This window comes from Seriola dumerili, unplaced genomic scaffold (assembly GCF_002260705.1).
Source record: "Seriola dumerili isolate Sdu_G_001 unplaced genomic scaffold, Sdu_1.0 BDQW01000068.1, whole genome shotgun sequence".
NCBI lineage: Eukaryota > Metazoa > Chordata > Actinopteri > Carangiformes > Carangidae > Seriola > Seriola dumerili.
Window position 1 is genome coordinate 7024743 of NW_019174323.1, and position 26411 is coordinate 7051153.

The 26411-nt window shown below is 44.2% G+C and overlaps 1 protein-coding gene across 5 annotated transcripts in view; it reads left to right on the plus strand.

Annotated features, from left to right (window-relative positions):
* The window catches only part of LOC111219696 (C-terminal-binding protein 2), a 111077-nt gene that overhangs the window by 45384 nt on the left and 39282 nt on the right, over positions 1–26411 (plus strand). For 2 of the 5 annotated variants that reach the window (XM_022742414.1, XM_022742415.1), the window contains exon 1: positions 15282–17112. In XM_022742414.1, the coding sequence (XP_022598135.1) occupies positions 15282–17112 (1831 nt within the window). Of the gene's footprint in view, positions 1–6583; positions 6818–15281; positions 17113–19719; positions 19776–26411 lie in introns of those variants that run through there. The other 3 variants (XM_022742416.1, XM_022742418.1, XM_022742419.1) reach the window with 3 other exon arrangements.

The following is a 26411-nucleotide window of genomic DNA, read 5'->3' on the forward strand; positions in this document are numbered from 1 at the left end:
GTAAGAGGGATGGATATTGCTGTGCTTTCTTCCTGCTGCACACTGTCAGATAACTTTAACAGTTGTCTCTCCTCACAATTTTCCTGTCAAACTCCGCCGGGAAATTAAGTCAGGAGAAGTAACTGCTGAAGTTATCCAACTCTATCTTAAAGCAAGTGCTTCGTGTTTTTACAGCCTTGGCAAGGATTACCACAGAACTCACATTGAGACATTACATTGAAATTCAAAGAGGTTGTAGCATCAGCTGGGAAAGATAAATACAGACTCCAGAGCTGCAGTGCGTTTGACAACTCATTGAAAGATTTCATCTAAAGCTTCCCTGAATGAAATATAATTTGGCAGCTTACTAAAAATAACTAGTTAGATAATCTTAATCTTTCTAACTGTCCATCCAATACAGATAAAAATACCCTGCCTCTGACTGCCTGTACTTGAACTTAAAAAAAAAAAACCCAAAACGCAGCATTTCATCAACAAGTCAAAGCACCGCTTTTCCAAAAAAAGATGCAACACTGTCCAAATATTTTTTGGAGTTCATTCCATCGTAAGATTGATAAAGTCCCTGTGGTTTCAGTGTACACATACTGAAAATGTGGTCAGATTGGCTGTAAAAGATTGTAGTACATTATTAGGATTTATGGTTACATAATACAGTTCAAAGAAATCTAAATCAAAACTCTATTCCCATCTAATCTAATCCTACCTCATTTTAATCTTTGGATCTTTTATCACATTATCGTGGTGTAATGTTAAATAAATAAATAAATAAATAAATAAATAAATAAAAAGCACAGCAGCTGTTGAAGACTTTTCAGCATAATTACCAGACAAATCTTGAAATTAACTCCGCAACTAGAAAGTGCACAGACCTTTGCCGAGCCTCAACAATCCTTCTACATTTGTATTTTTATTAGAAATGCTCGCAAGTTTGTAATCTGGATCTGGATCTGGATCAAAGTAAACACTGATAAACTGGGATACGTTTGCGAAAATCATTTATTATTTCAGTTAAGTGCGTGCTGTAGCTTATGAGAAAATAACAAAGATTGTTTCTTAACAAAGAAATCCTGTAAAAAAAAATAAATAAGAAATTAATCACGGATATTCATCAAAAACTAATCACTGGTTCTTTCGTCTGTCTCCAAAACTTGTGCCAAATTTTACTCAAATCAGTTACATTTTGACATAAATTCCAAACTAACAGACAAACAAATGAAACTCAAAGAGATCTCCTTTTGGATGCAGTAATTGTCATAAATCAAAAGCAATATAATACATATTTAAAACTTGCAAATGCTTTTTTGCAATTTTAATCACATGTCTACCATACATGCACATGCATTGTTGCTAAACTGTATGTCAGAGCATTGACGGCTAAAGAAAACACGCTTAGTATCTTACTTTTTGTCTTCTGTGTGGCGTTCCAGCTTCCAATCACACCTAACCTCAAAAAAAAAGCAAAAAAAAGAAAAAGCTGTTGTTGAAATTGAAGTAGAATTCAGTCGTGACTGAACGCTTTGACCCAGTGTGTCTCAGATACAAACGTCTGCAGATACTGTGGGGTCACTCTGCTTTAATAAGGCCAGGAAATTCGCTCTTAATATGTCTTAATATTGATGTTTTTTTCCTCCCTGAGGATACAACAGTCAGGTAAGAAATACCGCCTATACATGTCGGAGTATGGATTTTCTAGATTTATCCATCACTCAAATGTTTCATTGAGGAAATCGAGGCCTACATTAAACTAATCCCTTCAGTATCGGGGAGTTAACTGGCACATGTGGAAATGTATTGCTGTTCGAGATCTCCCCCTAAATCTCAGAATGTGCACTGTGAAGCCTCAGAACAAGAGTCTTCCCCTTCAGCACTGAGCCCGAGGCTTCACTAGTACTACTTAACATCCTTAGAAAGTAGTGGAGTCTTAGTGGAGCAGACCCCAAGGCTTAATGTCAGTAAATTAATTATGGATTCACCCAATTAGTTCACAAACTACACTGTGTTCGAGGGAAAATGATCATTCCCCCAAATGACTTGTCTGTTCAGTCTTTGCCCCAGTGTGCATTGTGCCTCTCTCACAAGTCTGTGTGCGTGTGTGTGTGTGTGTTTGTGTGCCTGCCCGCATGTGTGAAGCGACACACAGCAGGCAGGTAGCCTGACCTTTTTAATTATTCAATCTTCTCAAACTCATCGACAGACTCTCTCTCTCTCTCTCTCTCTCTCTCTCTCTCTCTCTCTCTCTCTCTCCTGTCTCCAGTTTGGCTTCTCTGCTCCCGTCCAAACATATTTCTGTCCCTCTCAAACAAAAGGAAACGTCTTCTCTCCTCTGTTCTTAAGGNGCACAAGTAGATCAGCTCATACACACACACACACACACACACACACACACACCCCACCCCACTCCACCCAGCCCCTCAAAATGTCTAATAAAGTACGAATTCACTGCTTTTTTTTAATGACAGTCTGTCAGGGGCCGTGCTTGTGTCTGTTTACCAAACCAAATTAATTTCTCGTTTTGGCAAAGTCAATTAATCACATCTGAGACAATTCTGTTAGTGTTTATCTCTCAATAGGAAGATGGATTGCAACGACAGCGGTGTCATCATTAAATTTCATCCCATTAGAAGACGATGCTGACACAAATTAATTCGGTTTGACTTTTTCAGTTTTCATATTCTCCCGTGGTTAAAGTCATGATGTTGGGTGAAGAATGAAACTAGGGCTGCTCATTTTGATTATTTATTCATCTATAAATCCCTTTTCTGATGCATCGATGAATTGTTTAACACTTAAAAGCAAAGACTCAATTTTTCATGATACAAAACAGAGAAAAGCAGCAAAGCCTTATTATTAAGAAAGTGTAACTGGCTAATAAGTGATGATCTATTGTAAAAAGAAATAGTTGTCGGTTCATTTCATGTAGATTGACTTGTCAGTTAATTACCTCTTGTTTTAGTTTTATTCTTACCTGATGATTCTGCTGAAGGCCACAGGTAGAAACGGTATGAAAAATTTGATACTTTGAAACCCATAGGAATTTAATATACAGCCATATAAAACTGAAAAAGATTTTACAGTGACGTCTATAGCACTGAAACTGCTCCTTTGTGCGTGTGTGTGTGTCTATCTGTTGTGCTGTATTCAACCCCCCACAACTGACTGACCACCCCACCCCCCCACCCCCACCTCTGCGGACAGTGATCTCTGTGTGCTGCTGACATTGAGGAGGGTTTGTGGAGTGTGATTGCACTCGCAGCCGAGCCGTCCTTGGGAGACCGAGCCGGCCGTCACAGATATGGATTCATACATTTAATGTCTCGGCCTCTCGCACACAAATGTTTCTCTTTCAGTGAGCTGTGGCCCCACAGGCCGGGAGTTTTATCGATCATCTGACTTTTAATGCCTCTTAAATATTAAGATTCATGTATATGACCTTTGTGTTTGGATTGAGATTGCAAAATCCTCGCCTAAGTACCCTTTCGCGCCCTGCTGGCTTTGTTTCAGTTTTTCTTTTGCCCAATTTCATCTGTTTTTATGTGAGCAACGGAGGTCATGCTTGGGTGTATTTGAGAAAGTCATTGAAGGAGTTTCGGGGCCACAGGAAAGAGAAAAGGGGATAAGAATCGGGTTTAGCCACTGTGTAGCTCTTGTTAGCTTCTGTGAGCGCTCTTTTTCCTCTACTTCCCTCCCTCTCTGTCACTCTCACTCTTCATGTCACACACACACACACACACACACACACAGCCCTGGAAGAGGGCCCGGGGATTGATGACTCTGTGTGGGAGACCTCAGAGGCAGCAGCACTACAGAGAGATGGACAGATGAAAAGAAAAGAGGACGGACGGAGAGAAGAACTGAAATGAATCAAGTAACAGGGTGAGGCCTTCCAGCAGCCCCTTAACACGCTGGAGCCAGACTGCTGCCTTGTTGGAGAGACACCCTGGGAGTCACCCGCTCTGTGTGGTGGAAATCTCTCTTCTCAGACCACCGAGAAAATGTAGACCAAGATATTTCCTGTGAAGAAGCAGTTAAAGCTACTCTGTGGTGTTTTGTTTATATTTAGAGTTTCTCACCAAAACGTATGCATACTCATCTTTTTAAAAAAAAAAAAAAGAAGAAAAAGAAAAGATGATTCCTAAATATTCTAAATTGTGTAAAGCTGCATTTAACATTTATGTTCATGATCATTAATTGGCAGATAGTTTTCTTGATTGATCTCTTTATTATTTCATCTGTAAGACCTGGTCTGTTTTGTTGAACCAACGCTCCATTTGAGAAACTGGAACCAAAACAATTTTGCTTAATCAGTTGCAGATGAATTTTCTGTCAATAGACTACTAGATTATTCAGATAATTCCTGCAGCTCTAAAATTGTGCAGTTTCTCCACAGGGCACCTTTTTTTTTATTTTTTTAAAGTCTTAAGTAAATAAATTAACAGCAAAATGAAGTATTTCGACTTGACACAAATGAATTATCTTGATCACGTAGGCGCTGTTGCTAATGTTGGATTGTAACATACACTAAAACTGAGATGGTAGATGTCAGGATTTCAGTTCATGCTCGAAACATTTTGTTCTGATGTTCAACCAGAGAGAGAGAGATTCAGTGGTGAAACGACAGAGATGTTATCTGAGTCTATTTGAAACTACATTTCTGGCCTGCACAAGATTTACAAACATCGTTGAGCATTTGTCTCAGAGCTTAAATGCTTGTCTGGACATCTACATTTGCTCTCAGGCTGAGCAGTGCACACTCTGCTTTACTGTATGAACACCCACCTGCCACTGAAAGCCTTTCTTTGGGGCTGTCAAAAAGCATTCTGGGAAACGTATGAAATCCTAGCTGAAGAGCAAATAAACAACACAAGTTGAGAGAAAAACGACCTGAAGATATCTCAACAGAAAACGAATACCACCTCAGACATATTTAAAAGTGTCTGGTGACATGTTTATGAGGTGCCGCAAACAGCTCTGTTTATTTTCCCAGTGTGCACGGGTCCCCAGATATGTAGACATGTCCTGATAATGTCATATTTCACAACCACCCACACCGGCCCTGAGCTCCAGTCATGACCAGCCAATTCTGACAAATTTACACTGATGACTTGAAGACTGAGACTTAACATCCACACACAGTTTCTCACAGATAATGTCGGAGGGTGCAGTTTTTCATTAAACTCTTTACCTACTTCTCATCTTCCTTCCTTCTCCCCTCATTCTAAATATCTGACTACAAAGCACTGATGAAGACTTCAAGTAATGACTTCGCCCTGATGCTTTCTGGCAGAGAGACGTGTTTTCATGGGTCTCAGCACTTTCTGAGAGCAGAGGTGATCCTGGCTCGCGTCCTGGACAAGCATGATGTGGCGTTTGCAACATATAATCCCTCCCTGTGTTGCACTAATTTCACTCTGATTCGCTAAGATGCTGATCCTCGCTGTGCTCTTTATGTACTGCCAGTGAAGAAATGCACACTCGTCTGTTTTCTCTCTTACAAAGATGCATTTGTGCAGATAATTGCCTGCATGTCTGCCAGTGTCACTGAACTGAACGCCTTTTGTGGAGTAATATTTTCAGCCTGTTCAAATATCTCAACTTCTCTAAAACTGACTTATTCTGAAAATACCAGTGTGATTACAATTTCCTGTCCAGATTTTTTCCTGTCCAGAATGAGGCTTATTGAGGTTTAGAGGTGGAGTAAGGTGAGCGGATTTAAAGCTGAGCAGTTACACTTTTTTTTTGGATTTGAAATAAATTCCTAAAGTCGGAAGAGTCTGAGCTCAGATGAGGAAATAAAGATGTTATGAATTGACACTATATTGTATAGAGGTGTAACTGAGACAGTGTGCTCCTCTCTCAGTAGATTTTAACTACCCTCTGTTGGCCTGAATGTGTCATTACACGACAGTCTGTCAACCTTCAGGTGCAGCATATCAACTCGAGAGCTTCTTTTTTTTTTTTTTTTTTTGTCAGATGATAAATCTCTCCTCACAAGTTCTAACAGCTTCGCTCACATTTCTTTTAGATCAGCGTTTGTCAGATGAATAAGTATTTGTGTGCTCGCTTTTGTTTTTGAATGGCTTTGAGGGCGAAAAGGGAAAAAAAAAAAAAAAAAAGAAGTAGATTGCTATTTGTCTTAAGTCGAGATACCTCAAATGTCACCGCGATCAGTGAGGAATGTGACGAGTGACACGCTGCTGTAGATGGAGCTTCAGATGGGTGTTTGTCAGTGAAAAAAAACACACCTCAAACAGGAGAAAAGTGGAGCTTTTAGAGCCGGGAAGCTTTGTCATTTTTAGAGCAAATAGGGCACTTTGTCGCCAACTGTATCTAAGTGTGTGTGTGTGTGTGTGTGTGTGTGTGTGTGTGTGAATGTGATTCACTGATTTCCTGTATATCTATCGCCTGCAGCTTCCTGGGCTCTTTGTGAGCAAGAGGCTGAGTGACTTTGTAGTCAAGGACTCTTTAATGCCTTCCTGTGTCAAATTTTTTTTTTTTTTTTTTTTGCACTTGTACATCAATAATGTGTGTATATACAGTATGTGTGTGTGTCTTTTTTAACCACGTTTTGTGCCTTTTCTTACAGGTGTATGTGCCGAGGCGGTATGCCCCGGGGAATAGTGCTGACAGTGCACTAGGAGTCTGAACCTTGTCAGTATTTGTGGCTGAGGAGGAGGGGTACCCTGCCGAGCCTTGCCGAGCCGTGCCGTGCCGTGCCGTGCCGTCCTGTGCCGAGCTGTGTTTGACGCCATGTCCCTGACTGACAAACACAAAGTGAAGAGGCAGCGGCTGGACCGGATCTGTGAAGGTAAAGTTATGAGTATGTGAACCTTTTTATTCCTTTTCACACTCACACTTATTCTCTCTGCACATTCCCAACAAACACTGCGGTGCCTTTTTTTCAATACACACGACCAAGGCTGCAAATTCGCATCATATTTACAATCACGATTTTGGATTTCACAGTTAATTAAACCTTAATCTGGGTGTGATATTGACTCTTTGTACTTGCAGCTCCAGTGCATTAAGTCAAGTGGTAAATTATCTGATACTGAACTGTAGGATTATTATCATGAATAGAAGCAGTAACCTTCATTGTTACTACGAAGAAAGATGTTAAGGTTTCCTCGGTTACTGATGTCCAGAAGACTGAGGAATAATTTTGCCAAATAATAATCATCAGTATTGAGAAGAATCATTTTGATTATTATTTTAGCCATAAGTCAATAAGCATGGATTTAGTTATTTGCATGATATAATAGATCTATATTTCTGGTTAAAAAACAATTATATACCTCTAGCTCTACTAAAGAAATCCTAAATATACTTGCTTTGTTCCCTCACTGACACTGCTTCAGAGCCGTACACCCCCTAGCCAACCATCCTTATTGTTATTAGCACAACCCTAAGACCTATTGATGATCAATACCCATTGATTGCTATGATTTTCTCCTGGCACACAGCACATGTCAGATTCTACAGTAACCAGTGTATAAATGTTGACCTCAGCAGCAAACAGTCATCTGGCGGATGTAAATGAGATTACCGCTTTACTCTGGCCTCTCTCTCTGTGTGCGGCTGTTTGTTTGTGTAGGCGTGTCTGTTATGTGACTTGTGGTTATTGAGAATCTCTAAACATCTGAACTCAAGTTAGATTACCGCAGGGGATTGAATGGTTGCTGTCCTGTCACGGATGTTTGGAAGTAGCCAATTTTACACCATGGATCACCACTGCGGTGATTATTAGGCTTAAGGTTGTGGATTAGAGAGCGGTGGTGTTGTATTGAAGGGCCTGAACATAGAATAGGAGCCCCCTGCTGTGCACATAGCTACAAAGTCAGCCCAGGCAACAAGGAATATGAGTCTTTGTGTGGGTGTATAAACTGTGTCTGAAGCCTTGTGGATGTGCATTTTTAAACCCACTTGTTTGACTTTGCCCAATTTGTGTGTGCATGTGTGTGTGTGTGTGTGTGTGTGCGTGTGTATCTGTCAGACTGTGTCCTGAGGTAAAATCATCTCCTCTCTGCTGTCTGGGTCCCCAAGAGGCTTGTTAAGCCGCTGGGCCCTCCTGGAGCCAGCGCAGGGAGAGGCAGACATGACTGCAGTGCTGGAAAATGAAGCTAGACGCACCATTACCCCCACTGCCAGCATATTTGTTTTGCAGCATGATGTAAGCACCTCAGCGTTGTGCGCATGAAATGAGGGACATATGCTGCGCATCCTGTATGAGCCCGTAGAGTTGGGCCCAAGAAACCCAAAGCTAGTATTTGATCCCAACCACTGCTGAATCCGGAGCAGTATCTTGTAGCATGCATAAGGAGGAGAATACATTACAGTACATGATCAATGTCAGTTAAAGAAATAAAATTAAAGAAGGAAATGTAATACTTCATTCTTAAGGTCGATCAGGGCTGTAGCCAGGTTTTCAGAATTTTTTTTATTTTTGATTAGGATAAGTAATGTTTTTCCTCGAATCAGTCACATTATAAGCATTTTAGTCCAAAGAAGTATCAGTCAACAAAAAGTCCAACATGTGGACAAATTGTGAACTTCTTGAATTATACAGCTCGTCCTCACGTTGTTAAATCCCCCCAGAAATTAGCATAAATACAGATGAATTACGTCTAATATCAGGATATGGCACATGTATGCAAGATGGTGTATAAAATTATTAAATTAATGTTCAATACTCTTAACTGTGACATATGTAAGACAAATGTGTGTAAAACAAAAATTGAAAGAAATAATGCAACATTTTGGGAAATGCCCTTATTCCTTTTCGTATTCAGGTCCATCACTGTGATAAGCCAATGATGGCAACTTTAATGTTGTCGCTCCGCTGGATCATATCGTATACTTCTTTGCTTTCTCAGGCTAAAAGATAACATCCAAGGCAAAAGAAAAAAAATGAAATAGCTGGTTAGCAACTGGAAGAATTAAAAGGAAAGAGAATCAATTGACGGATGGTGAATCGAGACGTAATCTCCCCCCACAAACAAAAAAGAAAAACTGAGTTTCCTACATGTTTCCCCTGCTTTCAGTTCAGTCCTGAATGTTCGATTGTTATCATTTAAAATAAAAAGTGTGCTCTGAGAACGCATTATTTGGCCTCCATACTGTTATGGGGTCGGATGTGGGAGATTTTCAAGTGGGCCATGAGTTTGAAAAGGTTGGGAACCGCTGCTTTAAAGGATTCATATCATCAATTAATGATTACTAGGGCGATAAGACTCCAGTACTTTTGATTAATCGCTCAGCTCTGAGAGCGAGTCATATAATAATTTCATAGCACAGGTGGATCGTTCATCGGTGGAAATCCTTCCAGATTAGGGCGTCGGTCCACATCCAGCTGTTGCATCCATGTGAATCAGACATCTGAGGTAGTTAGTCATTCCTGAGGGAACAACAGTTAGTCTGCTCTGCTGGGCATGTGCTCAAAGCCCACCAGAGACGCACAGAGAGAAGGTAACAGGTGTTGCTGTGATGCATGCAGAGTTACTTCATGGTGAGCATACCTGTCGATGTTCCTTCTCTCTCTCACACACACACACACACACACACACACACACACACACACACACACACACACGCATAAACACAAATACACACACACACACAAGCCCTCCAGATGGCCATCATACAGGATCAGTGAATCAGTCCTCTGGCGGCCATTGTGAGGGCGTAAAGAAAAAGAAAAAAAAGAGAAAAAAAAAAAAACAGCTTGTGATTTGTGATTTGTTCATGAGCCAATGACCAGGCAAAGTTGTCCCACTGATTGCGTGTAGCGGCGTGATAAGGCTGCCATGGTGATTGTCTCTGCGCAGGGAGAGAACACACATGAAGCGAGGCTCTGCTTTTTTGTTTCGCATGCAGGTAAAAATCCTCACAGGGCCTCTTTGGCTACTGTCGGGAGCAACTCATCTTAGTCCAGGTTCACGCTGCAGCCAGGCCCGCAGTTGGCAAACAGATACAGAGCAGCTGAAGCCGTGAGTCGTGCTGTCTCTCCTCAATCTCTTTCAAGCGGAAATCTGGAGCATTCTCTTTTGAAAAACGTCTGCTGAGACCACACTTTCTCTGCACTGTCCAACAGAGCCTTTGCCTTTCTTTCTACTGTTTTCCCGACACTGAAAGACATTTATATATTTTTTTCATATTATACCACGGCCCAAATGGTTAATTCTTGCGTTTTTACATCAGCATTTATGGCAGAGGGATCAGAAATGCAGTATCTAAGGAAACCCGGTGGCGAGATGACAAGGCTGATTAAGCCATTTAAGTCCTTGATATGTATTTAGCATAATCTGGCCTGTCTGCAAATAAGGAGGCAGGGAGCTGGTTGCAACTGTTTTTATCAAAAGCTGCTAGTTAGCTCAATCAAAGCAACTGCTGGGAAGCATCAGCTTTAATTCAGCGCTATGAGGAATAGAGAGAAGCTTTCTCTCTCCCTCACTCTTTCTCTCTCTCTCTCTCTCTCGCTCTCGCTCTCTCTCTCTCTCAGGGGTGAAGAGATTCATTTCTGTCATCTGAAGAGATGAGGAGTGATCTGCCATGGCCCATGTTCCTCCCAGCCTCAGGTCCTTTCATGTTCTCAGCTTAATTTGAGCTGAACCAATGTTTATCATTCTGCAGCAACTGGGCTGTGTGGCTGGGAGGGAGGACAGTTCTGCTCCTGATCTGTTTTTATTTTTATATTTCACCCCCCCCCCCCTTTGCTAAGATGGTTGTTTTTGCTTGTAGACTGCAATGGTGTTTCCCCTCTGGGTTAGATTAGAGCCGCTCTAATCTAGTCAGATAATGTTTTAATCAACATCTGCATTTTATTAATGTCGTGTTACATGATGGCGCTTTACTGTTGCGTAATTAGGAATATAATTCATCCATATGAGCTGCTGAACAAAACACAAAAGTAGTTCAGCAGACAATTGTTCTTTCCACTGTTGATTATATTCGAGCTTTTTCATTTATTGTTGTCTAAACATAGCATAGCATGTCGTCTGATGGCTACAGGCTCTCTGGTCTTGTGTTTGACAGGTTGTTATTTGATAAAGGTCGTTTCATGTACAGTCAGGTGTCCATTCTTTTGCAGATGTCACTGTCTTCTTGTATGTCTTTGCTTTGAATAGGGTTTGTTTGTTTTTTGTGCCAAGCACAAGTGAGTGGTGGGCTGATGCTCAGTGCTCGTGTGAGAATAAAGGCTGGGTGTCAAACCTCAGGCCGCGACATATCCGTAGCATAGAGGATTGAAAACTGTCCAGTGTGAAATGCTGACACCGGAAGCCTGTTCAGATTTTTTTTTTTAAACTGATTTAAATCAAGAAGTCGAATGTTGCTCACTTTACACTGTATTCTGTGTTGGTGATTTTAGGGTCTTGTGCTGCTGCTTGGGTTAAGACAATATTAAACACTAATGAGTGACTAGTTGATTATTTTGTCGGATGAAAAAAAAAATGCGAGGGAACATACCGACCTTTGTAAACCATGGATTGGCCACCACTGATCACCATAAATACATACATATTAGACTTTTCTGTGTGTACTGTATGTTTACCCTTCACTGTATTTCTACTTCGTTGAACGTGTTGTAAAAGTGTTATTTCGTTGAACTAGAATTCCAAAACCTTTTTTTCCATCACTGACGTGGAAGCAAATCACATTTTCTGTTCCATCCTTTCTCTTCTCTCTCTCTCTCTCTCTCTCTCTTGCTCTCCTTCCCTCCCTCTTCTCTCACTCAGCTGCACACTCCTCGTCTCTCCAAAAAGCAAGCGGGCTGTCGTCTCTCCCTTCTGTCTGCCCCATCTGTGATGCAGTATGGGCCACTGGCTTGATAATGATAGGCAGGCGGAGCGCGGGGCTGCGCGCGAGGCAAAGACGGGAACAAACCAAACCCGCTTTAAAATGGAAGACAAAACTCGAATCAGTCGCCTCGCCAAGTCTACCGCAGGTCTCGCCCTGTTGATAAAAGGTTTGGAGTAGCGGCTCTCACTCGGTCCCACAGTCCTCCCACCCGTACAAATGTGCGACATGCTGTGTCATACACCACAGAGATGTGAGGTGGTAAAGAGGCGGAGGACGGTGTCTTGATAACACAGCAGATGTGAGTCCTCCGAAAGCCATCGGACCAGAATTGGTACCATGTGTTTTTCTTTCCTCATTGCCCCTCCTTCCTCCCTGTACTTGTGTTAGAGCAAGAAAAGGCCCAGAGGCTCGTTAAAACTTTAATATACTGTACAATCACAGTAATTGAGTAGAATTTTCAAGTTCTTCCAGTCATGGTTTTAATTTATGAAGTCCCTATGAAAGTTTAATGGATCAGCAGTTGTAGAGTCGCAGCTATGTAAATCATTCTGCAGCTATCTCTCCCTGCCCTGCCTGCCAAGTCCTGCCGTTAGCGTCCTGTGCCCTAGAAAGATGGCCAGATTGCTCCAAAGGCATGACTGTTGCTGGACGTCTGTTCAACACATTGTACCTAGAGGTCTTTCACAGAGCTGTAGGATTGGCTGTGAGCTAGCAAGCCGCGTGTTGGCATCAATTCTAATGCTGTTCACCAAATATCCACTGTGTAAGTTTGGGGGTTTTCTTTTCTTCTATTATATTATTCATGCTAGCAAGTACAGAGTCCCTGTTGCTTGATGAGTGTAATATAGCATGCTCACTTAATTATGGAGCAGCTCTCATGAGAGGCATATCAGAGGATGTAGACAAGATGAATATGGTACCCCAGCTTCTCTTGCTTATGAATTGTGGGAAATGCAGCAATTTGCATGGCAGGAGATATGATATGCCATATCCTTGTTTCACTTTTAGCAACGCTAGCCCGACTGTACTTGAGATGTTTATTATTGTTATTAATATTTTGTCGGGAAGCGGGGATCTGAGTGACACACGGCCCTGGAAGGGGCTTATTAAAAGAAGTTATTGTCGGCGATTGCCGTAGAGAGATACAACACAGTGATTAATGGTGTGTTTTACAGCTGACAAAAAAGCGCGGGGAGACTCAGACCTGGGAGGACAGCGCTCAGAAATCACTGCAAGGAAATTGCTAGGTATGCTTTACCTCCGATGAAAGAAACCATCCTTCACATGTGCATCATCCTGGACTGTGCAGGGCCATAGGGAAAAAGAAACTGTTCTGATTTCTTTTTGTTTTGACCTACTTAATGTTCTCCAATTTGGATGTTCCATAATGAAACAATCTGTTTTTTTCTTTTTTGGTCTTAAATCATTATTGCATCACTTAAGCTCTAAAATGAAAACAAGCTGGTTATAGCGTTTCCCTCTGTGACTTGACAGGTAGTGGGACACCATAAAGAGACGCAGTACTATAGCAGTTTCCTGTCACTCCTAAACTGCAATAAATTTAGCCCATCTCAGTCACGCTGTCTCTGTGTCTCAGCTTCAGGAGAACGCTGAGAAAACTCTTCCTTTAAACCCCTGTTGCCTATTTCAAACAGAAATAAAGCACAGAATAGAAACAGGCTTGAAGCCATCTAGTTGTCACGGTCCAGTGCAGTCCAATCATATCCCCTTCCCCTCATGCCTTGTCCTATCCCACACTGTCTCATCTTGGAGGTGAAGTCAAAGCTGGCAGCCTCCCGCTTTATCAGCTCCCCCCCCCCCCCCCCCCATCACACACTTATCAAAGCTCCCTGCTCTTCTCCTCCTGCCACTGTTTTTTTTTTGTGTGTTTACATTGCTCTTGTCATGGCAAGTAAACACCAGCGGTTATCTCTGATGGCAACATCTTAGATAAGCCACATCTGCTTTCTTGTACGTCTGGTGTGTGTGTAGGTGCAAAGTGCAAGCTCTGCGAGGGGAAATAAGACTTGGTAAAAGTGCAGTTCATGCTGATTCATTGTGTGAATCAACATTTTAGGAGGCAGGTATAGCTTGGCCCCAGTATGACACTTTTCAAGATAAAAAAACTTCTGCAGCTCCTGAATTATGCTGATTCGAAACCATGTATCTCAATGGTTAAAAAGTGTTGATTTTCCCTGCTTTGTATCAGTGTAAACTGAATATTTTTCAGTTTTAGACTGTTGGTCAAACAAAAACATTGGGCTTGGGGAAATTGTGATGGACATTTTTTACTATTTTCTGATGCTTTACAAACCATCGATTGGTGGAAAAAGATTATGCATTACTCAAACACTATACTAGTACAAACACTATGCACAGTTGCATGTTCTTCACTCTTTGCGTGCTTGCTTGTGTTTGCCTGTTTGGGTGTTTGCTTGTGTGTATTCACATATGTGAATCTGTCGTTGCCCAGTAGAGGAGGCTGTGCATTCTTCATGGTTTGAGTGGAGCATCTCCTGGCTTCCCTCTAGTAGCCACTGGATTGAATCTGACCCTCGGTAGTACTTATGTGTCTGGCCTTTGCTACCAACCCCCCTCCAATCCCTCTCTCTCTCGAGGGACACACTAGAGCAAGTATGTCAGTCCCCAACCTCCCCGATCCCTCTGGGAATATCCATTCATGCCCAGAGGGATGCCGGCTGCAGGCCAGTGGAGGGGTTAGCAGTAACCACTGAGCACCATAAACACTGTAGCTTTACACTCAGTGAACACATCCAGGGGCCTCAGCAGCGTGCTGCCTATGTACACTATCTGGTTCAAGTGATGTCACAGGGGGCAGTGGATTTAAGCAGGTTTTAGTTTGACGCTAATCCCCTTGTGGCAAACGCTGTGGACGAGAGGACTGTCCCTGCCAATGGCGTGCATCAACCCCATTGGATTAGCGCGTCTCGTCCCCTCCTCCATTCTGTTGTCATTGTCCAGCATGAGTTTTCAGCCCAATTTCTTTACCCTCGGTCTTAGTTTGGAATGTAAGCGTGCTGCCCAGCACAAGCATGATACCTGCTGTAGAAAGGAGTAGAGCCTCGCCTTAAAGGTGTGTTTTACTGTGTGTGTGTGTGTGTGTATGTGTGTGTATGTGTGTGCTATTTCTATGTGTTTGTCATGTTGTGTCTCTCTCCTCATGGATTTCTAATGTTTCCAGGGCTGAATTATTTAGATAGGCTGCCAGCAGGGAGCTACATGATAGCTTGCACTTAAGAGTGGAGGGGAGGGGTGGGGCTGGGGTGGGGGGGGTGGCACTACAGCTGCAGATAAGGTAAAGGGCTCATGCTTACCTTTAACTCCTCTTCTCTCCACTCCTCCTTTTTGATTGGGGGGTAGGGGGTGGGGGTAGGGGTGGGGGGTGGGGGGGTGTAACTGGAGAGTTGAAACAAAATACCCGGCTCTATTTTCCGCTTTTATAGCCGTCCGCTTTATTGTCTTCACTGATGCCTAACTCAAGTGAGCAGTCGCATTTTGGTGGCTCTCTGGGCCAGCGTGGTCCTGAATGGATTGAAGGCCAGAACGACAGTGCTGCAAGACGCTGTCACTACTGCGGCACCATTGCGGGGCGTAGGAATTCTCTGGCACTGGGTGGGGGAGACGGTGGAGTGTGGTTTCACCAGCACGTAGATCTTGGTGAGAAACAGGATCCAGTCCTCCAGTCCTCCGCGTACAGGCAGATCCAGGAGGATCGGCATGGGCAGCAGCTGCTGAGGAAGAACTCCGTGCCCGATCTGAGCAGCAGCCTCTACCTCAGGCAAGCGATGGCAGGCCGGGCCTCTGCACTACCTCAGGATTACTACCTGGCTGACGCTGCCTTATCTGGTCAGCCACCTGAAGAATCTGGGTTTTATAGGGATAACCAGCACCTGCTCACCAGATCAGCCTCGCATTATGGGCCCAGCGCTGGGGGGGTGAGGCCTACCTGGGATCAAGGACAGGCAAGGGCCACACCTTCCGTGCTGGCTGCTGCTTCTACACCTACCCCTGCGCCTCCTCCTCCTCCACCCCCTCCCCCGCCTCCTCCGCCACCTCCTCCCCCTCCTGTTCATGAGCTGAGCCGTTTGTACAGGGAAACTCTGGGATCTAAGATGATCCCAGACGTCCAGCGTATTGGTGGCAGCTCTCCTGCTACTGCAGTCTACGGGGTTCAGCCCCCTCTTCCTATTTACGCTGCCGAGCCACCGTCTCTCTCTGCTCACCAAGCTTATAACAATATCAACAGCTTGTCCCTGGACCCCCGCCAGCCAGCTGCCACCAGTTCCGTGGTGGACCCAGCTTCTCAGGGAATGGACGGAGCTCTCCCCCGGGCTTATGGAGCTGTAGCCTCCCAGAGGCTGCCTTACGACCCAAGCTATGACCCCAGCTCAGCCTTGGTGGCTGCCACACCTGGAGTGACCTCCAGCCTGCCTCTTCACCATCCCAGTGCTGCAGACCCCAAGAAGATGGTGGACCCTTCCTTCCTGGCTTTCCTGCGATCTGAAGGCTTGGCTGAGAGCACTATCACTCTCCTGCTGCAACATGGCTTTGATTCCACTGCCACGCTGGGGATGATGGAGGACCATGATGTCCGCTCTGTGGCCCCTAACTTGGCCCAGGCCCGCGTATTGTCCCGTGTGGTGCTTAGTTGCAAGACAGGTGGGACAGCACCGCGTACACGATCCAACAGCTTCAGCCATCGCAATGACCTCTACATGCAGCCCCAGGGTTTGACCATGGACCCCAACCTGATGCAGCAACCTCCCACCACAATTCAGACCATGTCCCCCAGGATGGGAGAGTTTCTTGGCAGAAGACCCAGTAGTGCACCCTCCCAGCACCTCCTGGAGACCACCACCTACCCAGCAGCACGGCCCCTGGCAAGTGGAGCTTTTCCAGTCAGCCCTGGAGGATATAGCAATGCTGTGACTCAGGGAAGACCCTTCTCCATGTACAATGCCCACACTGGTCTTGCCATGTCTGCTCTTGGACAACAGCCTCCACCAGCCCCGGGCACCCCTGGAGCTGCACCCAAAACCTTCTCAGGCTCTTATTCCCCAATGGAGCTGATGAAGAGAGCCCCCAACCTTCCCCCAGCATCGCCAGTAGCAGCGCCAAGCCCCCTTCACAGCCCCCAACTTCTCCGGAAGGGAATCGGTGCTGCCTCTGAGAGTACCATTGTTCCTGCTACCTCTTCCTCCAATCTCCAAGCGCAAAATCTGAACAACGCCAAGATGGTAGGACGTCGCACTGGTCCACCTGTCATAGTCTCAACCATGGCCACCACACCTGACACAAGTAATGTCAAACCTCACCTTTCTCGCTAATTTCTTCAAACCCTCTTTCCTGTTTTCTTTGTCCTCGTTGCTGATTTGTATATTTTATTCTGTAGGTATTGGTAATAATTTCCTTTTTCTGATTCTATTTTATAGATAAATTAAATGTATAGTGAGATTTAATTCTGTATATAATAGGCAGATTTTTTGGCATACTACAAAACATCACACTGACAACTCTTAGAATGGGGAAGTAGCATGCAAGATGCATCTGACAAGTTAAGTAGCTCTGAGAGATCTTTTTCAAAATTACGCAACTATTTATACACGTATTGCAACAGAGTTGTGTCATTTGCCGGAGGGGATCCTGTCTCATCACCAAGTTGAAACATTTCTTATGAGCAGTGCTCCAGTTATAGAGTTCAACATTTTTTGGTCCTTTTCATTCACTTTGTTTATCGGTCAGTAGTTTTTGTAGTTCCACTTTGCTACTTGGTTTGTACTCTTGTTGTGTTGAAAATTTAATAATAGGTGAACACTCACAAAACAGTTTGACTCTTGCTAGCTCTAGACAGAAGAAGGTGTTTAGTAGCTCTTCTCTTAATATACTCCTACATCTCTTTTTTACAGGACTGCGTTAATGAATATCAAAAACACATAAACATCCAGCTTGTCTTTAGTATGTAAAAGTTTATTCCCTTGATGCAGAGTAGATGCCATTCTATTTTACACAGGACTCTCTCCTAATCGGAGGCTTAACTGCCTCAAATCCAATTACACTAATTGGATGTATAGTTGTGTAGACTATAATAGGTAACTGTTTTTATAGACACCCTGTTGTTTGTTTGAAATTCTGGTTGCATTGCAGCGCAGGTAAATGTTCTGTCACATATTTGTTTGTACTTCTAAACAAAGTCAATTGTTGTCATTTCAAGTAGGTAGGTACATTGGAAGGAAATTTCCTCATTTTTCCAAAACATCTCACAGCTGTGGGAGCAGTTATGATGAGCAGTTATGATGCTCACTTACAAATTCTTAAGAATCCATTTACATTTGTCTAGACTGAGAGCCATAAAAGAAATTACTTTTGACGGTTTTGTAAACGTGGTATTACAAACAATAGGAGCAAAGTTGTCTTTTTTTTTGTTTTTTTTCTACAGTGGTGTTTTCTTTTTCACCACATTCCTGTGAATATATTTATTGTTCATCTTCAGTGGCCTCGCAGAACTCATAATTATGTTTATTTTTTCCGTGGAACTTCTTTGTCTCATACAAGGTTAATGTAAATAGTGTGGCAGCTTTTTGTGTTCAGTTTATAGTGACAGTGAATTCTCCAGCGAGGCATTATCTAAGCTTATTTCTCTACATAAACGCCTTGATTTCTCCTCTTAACAAGCTGATATATTTCCCTGCTGATGAGAGCTGATGAGCTTAGGGAAGAATTAAATCTTTTAACCTTGCTTTCAGCCATGTAACCCTGCATCTTGCCTGCCTCTCTAATGGGTCTGTGGGCTGCTGCACTTGTTATAGAGTAATGACTTTTATGAAGTGGCTTCCCTTCTCGTGTTGTCAAGGAAATAAGAAGCGAGGTACAAGATCCAGAGGAGGGTGAAGGAGTTGTGGGGGAAGCAGGGGTGCGAGGTCCCCTTTCGAGCTTCATGCAAATAGACGCTGCTTGCTCAAGGTCACGGTGGCAGCCATATTTCCCCACTCAAATACACTTTTAGCACAACAAACTCATTTGCATGTAGCTGACATTTGTTGCTTCAGTAACTTCATCTGATAATGGGCAGCCCTTGCAGACGATCGGAAAGCATACTTCTTAATTGTGTGTTGCTAGGCAACGCAGGTTTCAGTGGTAATCAGAGATAGATAATCTTCACATTTAAGGAAAGGGGAAAAGTGGAGACCTGCATACAGTGTTGCACATTTATTTTGTGCACTTGTTACCTTTTGAGCAGCCATTTGCAGTTTGAGGCAGGAGAAAATTGAGTGAAAATAATAAGATGTTGCAAGGCACTTAATGAAAACATTTCTCTTACTCTCTTTCCCCTCTGTCTCTGTCTCTCTGTCTCTGTCTCTCTCTCTCTCTCTCTCTCTCTCTCTCTCTCTCTCTCTCTCTCTGTCTCTCTCTCTCCCTCCCTCTCTCAAGAGATTGCTTCTCATTTTTGTGCAAAGGCTCTAGTACACCAGTGAAGAGCTCTTATTACATGCATGGTGTTTTATGTTCAAGCATGCATATTGATGAAAAGTTGACACATTATTCCTTTTGCACCTACTGAATAAATTGGTAGTTCTTCCAATACAAACCAGTCTTTTTATCATCTTACATCAAAGTGTACATTTACACACAGCTGTTGAGGCGTCCGCATTTCCATATTGTTGAATTCTTATTTATTCTCAGAGCTGACTTGTGAAAGCAAAGATGTGTGCAGAGCTGAAATTACTTGGGGCTAAAAATATTGCTGTAAAAGTTGCAGGTGGGAGGGCCCTGCCTGTGTACTCCTCTTGACTGGGCGCTGTCTTTGGTTGGCTAAAGCCGTAAGTAGTGTTAATAATGGCATTAAACGTTTGAGTCGAGCTTAGTTGCAACAGTTCCCTTCCACTTAAAGTAGGGAGAGCGCCTTGCAGCACTCGCATTGGCCATGGAGTTGTCTGTCAGTGGCATCCCTCAGAGCAGCACAGGTGGGTAAACCGAACCTTAGTGTCACGTGAAGCAGAATAGCCACCCTGCTAGCTAGAGACGTGATTGGCTAGTATTCTGCATGGTGTGCGTGCTCAGTAGATTAACTAAGGTGGACACTTTGCATGTTGTCCACAAATGCCGGCACGTGGTTTCCTTGTGGAGATAATCCGCGGAACATCTTCAGCTGTACTTTTCTGGGCTGGAGAATTAGGAGGCGGTGTGGGGATGGTGGTGTGGTGTGGTGGTGGTGGTGGTGGTGTGTTTGAGGGGGGGCAGGGCGTGTGGTTTACAGGAAGGCGAGAGAGTGGAACTTGGCAACGGGCCCTCGTAGCCATATGGGATGTGTCAGTTGACAGGTTCACCTGTATAAGTCTGGTTTCATGGTGACACTGTGCCTAAGTTGTATCCGCTGAGTACAGGGAGATTGCTCAAAACATGGCAGGTCCCCTTTTTCTCTCTCTCTCTCTCTCTCTCTCTCTCCCTCTCTCTCTCTCTCTCTCTCTCTCTCTCTCTCTCTCTCTCTCTCTTTTTGACAGGAAGCCATCACTGTTGCAGCTGACAGTTATGTAACCTTCCAGTGCATGGCTCCCATGGGGGGCCTGAATGGGATTTTAATTTCCCTGCCTGTGTTTGGAAGGACATCCACGAGGATGCATGCCTAATGTGCTCTCAGCTGTCCTTGGCTAAACTGCTTTGTTCAGGTGTCTGACATTGATTTCGGCGTGCACTCCTGCCTGTTTTTCCACTCGGCCCGTGAGAAAGAAAACATTCCCCGTGTGTCAGTGTGGCCTCAGACTTCTGTCTCTGGACACGCCTGTATTTCTGCGAGTGTTTTAGACACGAGGTAATGTCTGTCTTCCTGCGCAGCCACTCTGCTGTCTGATTGCACGAGGGCAGAGTGCTATGATTTAGTGCTTATGTTGCATCACATGTACAATTCCTGTCTCGTGATATAGGCGTGTGTGTGTGTGTGTGTGTGTGTGTGTGTGTGTGTGTGTGTGTGTGTGTGTTTCTGGACGACACACGATGCACAATGCTGCCCCCCACCCCACCCCCCACCACCACTATCCTGCCACACATACATAGCCTACACAGATGTCCCTCTGTCAGCAGCAGGAAGTGTTTGTCTTCATCCGAGGCCGGCTGGATGTGAGAGAGCTGACAGCAGGACACGGGGACAAGACCTTCAGTTTCCTCTATCTGTCTCTTTCTTCCTTTGACCAGCTCTATTTACTATTCAGTCAGAAAGTATTAGAACAGATTGCCATTGTTTTGGCTCCATATCAGCAACCGAGCAGTTTGTAATTTTAATTTAATTATGGTGAGTTGAAGTTTATTTTAATGTGACCAACAACTTTTTGACCCTACACTATTCACTATTCACACTACACCCCACCACTGTGTCATTTCAACTCTAATGTTCTGCTGTACAGAAGCTACACAACAATGAATCACTGTCCTAATACTTCCCGACTGCTCTGTATATTGATCCCTTCCTTACTTGTTGTTGTTGACGTGGTAATACGTGAGGGTTATTGCGGGGGGGCTAATGGCTTACGCTACCTGTCTAGGAAAAGAATGAGAATTAGGAGTGGGGGGGGGGGGTCCTAGCGGCCATCTGTGTGTGTTTGTGTGCATATGAGTACTAGCATGGATTTGTGTGTGTGTGTGTGTGTAGATGCTACTATACAGGCATCACGTGTCAGTGGGAGACTGTGTCATCCGCACTAATCCCACTGATATGAATGAATGGAGACAGACAAGAGGTTTGGGCTCACATGGCATCGGTCAGGGGTTATTACAGGGAATGTGGCTGTGTAATACTCAGTCTAACCCTGCTCATGTTTTAATATCTTACAACACCACCTCAGCATGATGCTCAATGAATTACATGCATTCACATCTGGATGTATGCCTACAGTGCCTGTTTAAACGTGCAGTTGTAGAGTATCATTGAGGCTTTTTTTTTGTCTCCAGCACATTGACTTTAAAATTAAACAATGACAAAACAGCTACTTTAATTTGAGAGTGTTTCCATCCACCAGATGAGCAGTTCAGGAATTGATTCTGTTATCTATCTGCCTCACTTTGGGGTGCAGAAAATAATCAGACAAGTAAACAAAAACGTGAATAAACTCCTCATATTTGATTTTCGACACTTGTCTCAGGGGCCCCTTCACTCTGGTCTTCAGCAACTAAAACAAACAACCAGTTGAATGAGATCATGTGCCTCTCTTGGTTTGTCAAGACTGAAGACTCCTCTGTAACACTTGGGGACACTAATGTGCTGGAGTTCAAGTGCAAATCCAAAGCAACAAAAGACACACACTGCTGCTCTAAAACTTTCTTACTGCAGCGTTGTATACTCTCTGCAAAGATTGTGTTGTCAAATGGTCACTGTTCACCTCTGGATTCTTAAGCATCTTATCTGTGTGCAGTCCCTCTGTCATGTGTCTCCAGTTTCCCGAGAACCTGGTAAATGTTACATGAACTATCTGCTGCTCCATCTCCACTTAGCCTCTGTATTGTTTTTGTCCCTGGGGAAATATGGCCAGGAAAATCTATTTTTCCACTGCAGTAGTTTTTCTCAGAAAAAAAAACAAAAAAAAAAAACAAGTGAAAAGAAAAAAGTGTTGTTGAGCCCCATCCCCATCCCCTCTCACCCCACCCACCCTCAACCCTCCCTCGCTGTTTTCTCATGGTTGATCTTTCCAAACCATCGGTTGCGTTCACAGAGGGATTAATGGTTTCTGCGAAGCAAGCCAACCCATGGAGGGAATGGGGCCTTCGAGCGAATGAGGAACAGCTGGTCTCCCCCTGCTTGTGACAGCTTGAGTGTTTGACTGTATGTGTGTGTGCGTGCACGACAGTAGCATCTGACCTCTGCACAGGGTCAGAAGCGCCATTCCTGGTCAGAAAGAGGGCCGTAAGTCTTAGGTTTTCCCCCGTCTACTGTGCTGCTGCTACTGTTTGTAGCTTATTTATGAGCCACGTCGGGGAGAAGTTTCCATCAGTTTGTGATGGACAAAAAGTTTTTTTCAGAATTTCTGAATGTAAATTCCTGACTGATGTGGTCAAATCCTCAGAAAAAGTTGAATTAAAGATCTGAGTCATGGTTTTTCAGTTTCTGTCTTTTGTAAGTGCACTTTGTATTCCTCACACTTATTTGAAGATTAAATGGATCTGAAATTGGATTTGAAACAACCATAAGACTGTGCTGGAGAAGTCTTGACTTCAAATTAAAAGAAGCAGATACTTCTTTCACAATTTTTATTTCTTTTTAAGAAAATATTTCAGGTCCTGTCGCGATGACTGGAGGCCAGGTGATTGGAATTTAGCTGCTGTCACACCGGCCCTTGCGTGCTCCTCCACAGGCCCAAAGGTCACTGCTAAAGCGCTGCTGGCGAGATGAGGAGTGTGTGCGTGTGTGTGTGTTTATATGCCCGAGTGTGTGCTCATCTTCTGACATGTTATGATTGTTGAGAAGAATCTTCCAGCTATTTCTGGAGATCACATTTTCATGTTTATTCTACTAGTCTCCCCGTCCCGCGGCTGTATTGTTTACAGGATAGCGGCGATGTATGCGCAGTGCTTGTCACTTGTAAGAATAGCAGCACTTTGCTATAATCTCCCCAATTATCTGTCGTCGATTCTGCCGTATATTATTCCATTCTCCATGGCAGCTGGGGAGGAGATTGGTTTTATGCATGTCGAACGGCAACAGCTGCATCCACTAAAACAGACAACTACCTCCGCACACCTCCCCAGTCCTCCTTCTTTTGGTCTCCCTCCCCCTCTTTCTCTCTCACTCAGTGGTGGGCAGGTCACCCTGAATTATTCATCAGTGTGAAATGAAAAAGCTCATGGATATTGAATATCCCCTCTGAAGTGGTGGCCAACCTTGTGTTTTTTTTCTTTTTTTTTTTTTTTTTTCTTTTTTGCAGCTGAAAAGAGTAAAGAGCGGCAGATCTCCTTGCCAGGGTATTTCAAAGGTTAACCGATTGCTTTACCTTGCTCACATATTTACTTTCTTCATGATCCATGGCCAGCGAGGAGGTGGTGGAGAGAGACGGAGCAGAATGAAGAATATGATTGAAGAGGAGAGGAGATGAAAAGAATAAGCACAAAAAACCCCAAAAGATAGAACAGTAATGTGTGTTCATGTGGCTATTTCTCTCCTGGAAGAACTCATCCCTCTGACCACCACTGTGGGTTTACCTTGTTGTGTAGCTGCGGTCGAGTCGCTAACTCTCCCCGCCGCGTGTTTTGAGGCATGTTCCTTCTTGGAACGAGCGCGCCTGTGGTCGGTTGTGGTCGTCCCGATCGACCGGTTGTCATTCGTTTCCCACGTGGCCCACTGTGTTCCTCCATTGTCCTTCTGCCTCGTCTTTTGTCCTGCGCTTTGATCTGCGGCCCGCACTGCAAATCAATGCTGCTGGGTGCCATTCATTTAGCTCAGCAGCCAACAAACACAGCAGGGACTCTCAGAACATCTCCCATGTGAGAATATATAAAATGGGCAGCAAGGAAAAGGGAAAAAAAAATCCTTCAAGCTTCAGAGCTCTGTTGTTTTTTGTTTTTTTTTACATCTTTAGGACATTTTAGTCACATTAGAATATTTCTGTGTTCGCCATTTGCTGGCATTAGTGTTTTTATTTGTCTAACAAGCAAGCTGAATGCTGTTCCCCTGAAGGACAGAGACTTAAAAAAGCCTCCTTTATGCCAGAGAGCAGATGCTAAGATAATGAATAAATAAAATAAATAAAAACTGCTCAAGGGGCGAGCCCCTCCTCCCCTGTTTGGTATGTTGTACATGCTAATAGGACATGTAGTGTTTTATTCATTCAATAATATTTGAGAGAACAGTGCAGCACTGACCCTGCGTCTCCCTCATTGGCCATTATGTTACTACTACCCTGTACCCTTTCAGTCATTACAGTCCATTTTCCTCCATTCCCAATTTCTACTGCAGCATAGACAATTACCCAGGAATCCTTTTAAGAGTATTCCCAAGCCACACAAAGACCAAATGTGCCTGCAGGAAGCAGCCAGGGGTTTAACTGGCTAACCTTTTCCAAAACTATTCTCAAAAGAGTCGTAATGACTGACAATTGGACAGGGGGAAGGCTATTTTATTTTCCTATGAATAAAACAAGTCAGATTATTTGTCTTCCAGGAAACAGTTTTAAGGCTTTTTTTTTCACTTTTTTGAGAACATCTTGTTGTCTTTGAGCTGATTGCACCTTAGCTTAAGTGAAGAGCATCGGCTGATGGCGTACAGGAAGCTGAGCAGTGTCGGTGTAGCTCAAGTGTCAGGTGTTCCAGGTATCATATTGAGTGACCGAATAAGCAAACTCCAGTTACAGTGGGTTTTCGGGGTGTTGTTGGTAGTGGGGGAAGAAGTCTGTGCTTCCAGAGGAAGTGTGAAATATCATCTGCCATGGTGGAGGGAGGTGGATGAGTAGGTGGGTGGGAGATTCTTTCCAGAGGGTGTAGAAGATGAAACGGGGGGGGGGGGGGGTTATGATGATGAAAATGGCTGTAACTCCTCAGCAAAGTGAGCTTTAAAAGGCTGTAAGTGGACACCTCATAGTATCTGATGGCTGACTCCTGGCTGACAAGACCCGGCGACCCTGGTGTATTTATTGTAATGGAGCACAGCTGGGCCGCAGCTTCGATGGGTTAATAGCCATGTGACAGCTTCGGGGGGGGAAGCAGGAGGTATTGTGTGTGTGTGTGTGTGTGTGTGTGTGTGTGTGTGTGCATGCGTGCGCACGTGTATCTGTGTGTGTGCATGCATTTTATTTACTCGTGCACTCTGCTGAGTGGCACGCAGGGGCCACACTTGGGAGGGTGGGACTCTCTGCTGCGTCTCCACTCTCTCTGCCAGGCCAGATGGCTCCTGTCACTGAAAGAGAAGGAGGAGCGATGGAAGGGGAAGGGGAAGGAGGGAGCTCTGAGTCGCCCTTAACAGCGCCAGAGTGGCCTGTCCCCAGAGCCACCACATCTGGAGACCACCTGCAGCTGGCTCGCCACGCTTCCTCCATCCTCGTCCCTTTCCCTCTCGCACACACTCTTGCTTTCTCGCTCTGTTTTTCCAGATGGGGGGAGGTGACAGCGGTGGCAGTGGAGTGTTTGGTCAGGCTGTGATTTGTGCCCATATTTCTGCAACTTTAGTGTGTCTCTGCTATGGGTGGGGGAGAAGGGGGAGCGATGGGAAGAGGAGGAGGTGGCAGCGGTGGGGGTGATGGTGTGAAAGCACGGCAAAATATCATTTTATTTTATGACTGCACCAGCCTCCGAGAGTTGTGGGTTTTGTATTTGTTATATTTCTTTTTTTATTCCTCCCCAAGTAAAAAGGCAGAGTGAGAATGTTCGCTTTTCTTTCCTTCGCTGTTGCTGCAACTGATCCAGAGGCCACAGAGGGGCTGTTCCTGCCTGGAAAATAAAGCCTGCCTGCCCTCCTTGGCTCCCCCCAAATAAAATACACTCATTTGCATTCCCATGCTGTAATTTAGACCTCCCCTCTCTCTCTCTCTCTCCGTTTCTCTTTCACTATCTCTCTGTCCCTCATCCCTACATCTTTTCAGCCCCGGTCCTTGTGGTTCCGCAGGGATTGGAACGTGGGAGGGGAG